The sequence below is a fragment of the Chrysochloris asiatica genome, unplaced genomic scaffold, assembly GCF_000296735.1.
Source record: "Chrysochloris asiatica unplaced genomic scaffold, ChrAsi1.0 scaffold00300, whole genome shotgun sequence".
Classification (NCBI taxonomy): domain Eukaryota; kingdom Metazoa; phylum Chordata; class Mammalia; order Afrosoricida; family Chrysochloridae; genus Chrysochloris; species Chrysochloris asiatica.
Window position 1 is genome coordinate 1,969,203 of NW_006408818.1, and position 2,728 is coordinate 1,971,930.

Below are 2,728 nucleotides of genomic sequence, written 5' to 3' on the forward strand. Positions count from 1 at the left end.
GGCAAGCACATCTTAGTCTTCAAAGTGATATCTTTTCTTTTTGATAATTTAAAGAATTCTTTTGCATCAGAATTTCCCAGTGCAATACAATGTTTGATTTCTTGACAGCTACTTCCATGGGAATAGATTATTAACCTCAACCTTATGAAATTAGTAGAATATGTATTTACCTCTTTGAGCACCTGGGATATTTTATTTAGCTAGCCTAAATTAGTTACTCCTGAATATATCTACAAGTCAATTTTAGAATATCTTTCTCTTGGGCACTAAACATGAAAAATTATCAAATACAGTAATGAGTGGTTCAGTTTTTTTTTTTTTTTTTTTTTATCCAAAACACACCACAATTTTTTATCTAAAACACATCACAATCCCTCTGAACCTCAGATTCCTCATCTACAAAATGCAGAGATTGGATCATGATCTCCAAGAACCCTTGAAATGTTAGCAGTTACAAGACTCTATCACTTTTTCATTTACTGACTGAGGCCAATGCACACTACAGGGCTTTTCTATCCCAACACTTGGAAATTTGTATTTCTGCAGAAGATACTTCATGTCTTCCCAAACAGGTGTTCACACAAAATCTTCAAACTAATTGCCCCCAAAGTACTGAGGACAATAAAGATAATTTAAAAAATGTGTTTATGCTGTCCTAGAAAACAAAATGTGAGTAGTTATAAATTTTGCCATAATATATAAATATTTTTCAAAATGCTAATGTAAGTGTGTAAGTTGACCATTATTTATAGGAGTGAATTTTGGCAACAGATAGAGTATATAAAAAGGTTCTGCAAAAATAGTTTTATTTCACCAATAGAAAATAATAAAATATTACTAAAATCAACTGTAATTTACTATCCAGTATTTATTTTTCTTTAGGTAATTCACACCATCAGTGCCACTGATAAAGATGATTTTGCCAATGGACCAAGGTTTACATTCTTTCTTGATAAACACCTGTCTGTAAACCCAAACTTCACTCTGAAGGACAATGAAGGTGAACATATATATTTTTTTCTTTCTTTCTGATGGGTGTGGTTTCTGCATTGACTTGATATACAAAATAGATTTGGACAGTTTTCCTTTATTCTAATATACTCATGAACAGGTTGCAAATAAGCATTCAAAGTCAGTCTGATGTTAATGTCTTACGATCTGTGAATAGCTTATATTTAAAATTGAGCCATATGTACAAAAAACTGGCATTGAATTTATTCTGATTCATCCCTTTAAACAAGAAATGTACATGTAATATGCTCTTGGACAAATTTTAAGAGAAATCTTTGCTGACAAACATGTTTATGAAAGCTGCTGCAATTGCTTGGAGGTGGAAAAAATTTAAATTAGAAAAATTGAAAAATATGTCCTAGGGACAGTTGGAAAGAAAATGTGGTGTTTGAAATCTTCCTTCATTAGCAAAGCTATCATGATGTGCTGTACAAATTATATTTTCTTTTGTTACTATGGATATTTTTCCAAAATATAGATAGATGAATATGCATAATTATAAAGTATGGTGGGAAACTTTGAGTTATCTTTGTGTAGCCATCTGTATTGTGTCTGGAAAAAATTAAAAGAATTCAGAACTTGGTGACTGTGTAAGATTCTTCGTGATGCAGATTTCCCATTTGGTAGAGTCTTCAAGGTTGTGTAAAAGTCATTCTTTCATACTTAAGGGATGAAAAAAGCTATTTCATATTTGCAGTATTATGGTTGGTGCTAACGATTCCCTTCCCCAAACAATTATTAATCATTTGGTCTGAATATGCAGTTATTTGGGAGTGAATACTTCCATCCAAATCACATGAAAAAAATGTACATAGATGTTTTAGTAAATATTTCATTCTTTCTATTCTATGTGCCCTTCAAGTGGATGCATTTTCAAACACAAACAAAAAATAGCATTAGATTAAGTGAGACCCTGTTGAAAACATTTTCTCACAGCTGCATTTTCTCCTAAGCTTCTTTAAATTGCTCTGGCAAAGACATCAAAGTGAGCCTGTGACCGTACAAGCTTTTTATGAGCTTAGTGTTTGATTTTATCTCCCATGTTCAGTTATCCTTTGTATTGATGTTGTTGTTGTTGTTAGGTGCCATCAAGTTGTGACCCTGTGCACAATGGAACAAAGCATTGCCTGGTCCTGTGCCATACTCGTAATTGTTATTATGTTTGAGCTCATTGCTGCACACACTGTGTCAATCCATTTCCCTGGTAGTAGTCTTCCTCTTTATGGCTGAGCCTACAGTTTACCAAGAATGATGTCCTTTTCCAAGGAGAGGTCCGCCTAATAACATGTCTAAAGTACATGAGACTAAGTCTGGCCATCCTTGCATCCAAAGGCCATCTGGTTATCCTTATTCTATGATAGATTGTTTTGTTTTTCTGATCTTCCATAGTAGTTTCAATATTCTTCTCCAACATCACAATTCAAATGCATCAGTTCTTATATGATCTTTCTTCTGCACTGTCAAGCTTTCACAAGCACATGAGCTGATGGGTCAGGCACCTTAGTCCTCAAATGCCATCTTTATCTTTGCTTTTTAACACTTTAAAGGGGTCTTGTATGGCAGATTTGTCCAATGTAATATGTCATTCGTTTTTTTCTTTCTACCTTTCTCTTTTTCTGTCATTTGATTTCTTAACTGTTGTTTGCATGAGCATTGATTGTGGATACAAGTAAAATTAAAACTTTGAAAACTCAAAATTTTCTCCTTCTATCATAAT

The 2,728-nt window shown here is 33.1% G+C and overlaps 1 protein-coding gene across 1 annotated transcript in view; it reads left to right on the forward strand.

The window, feature by feature from the left end:
• The window catches only part of CDH18 (cadherin 18, type 2), a 606,534-nt gene that overhangs the window by 551,294 nt on the left and 52,512 nt on the right, over positions 1-2,728 (forward strand). Inside the window, exon 9 of the mRNA XM_006874771.1 lies at positions 883-1,000. Coding sequence (XP_006874833.1) covers positions 883-1,000 — 118 coding nt within the window. The remainder of the gene's footprint in view (positions 1-882; positions 1,001-2,728) is intronic.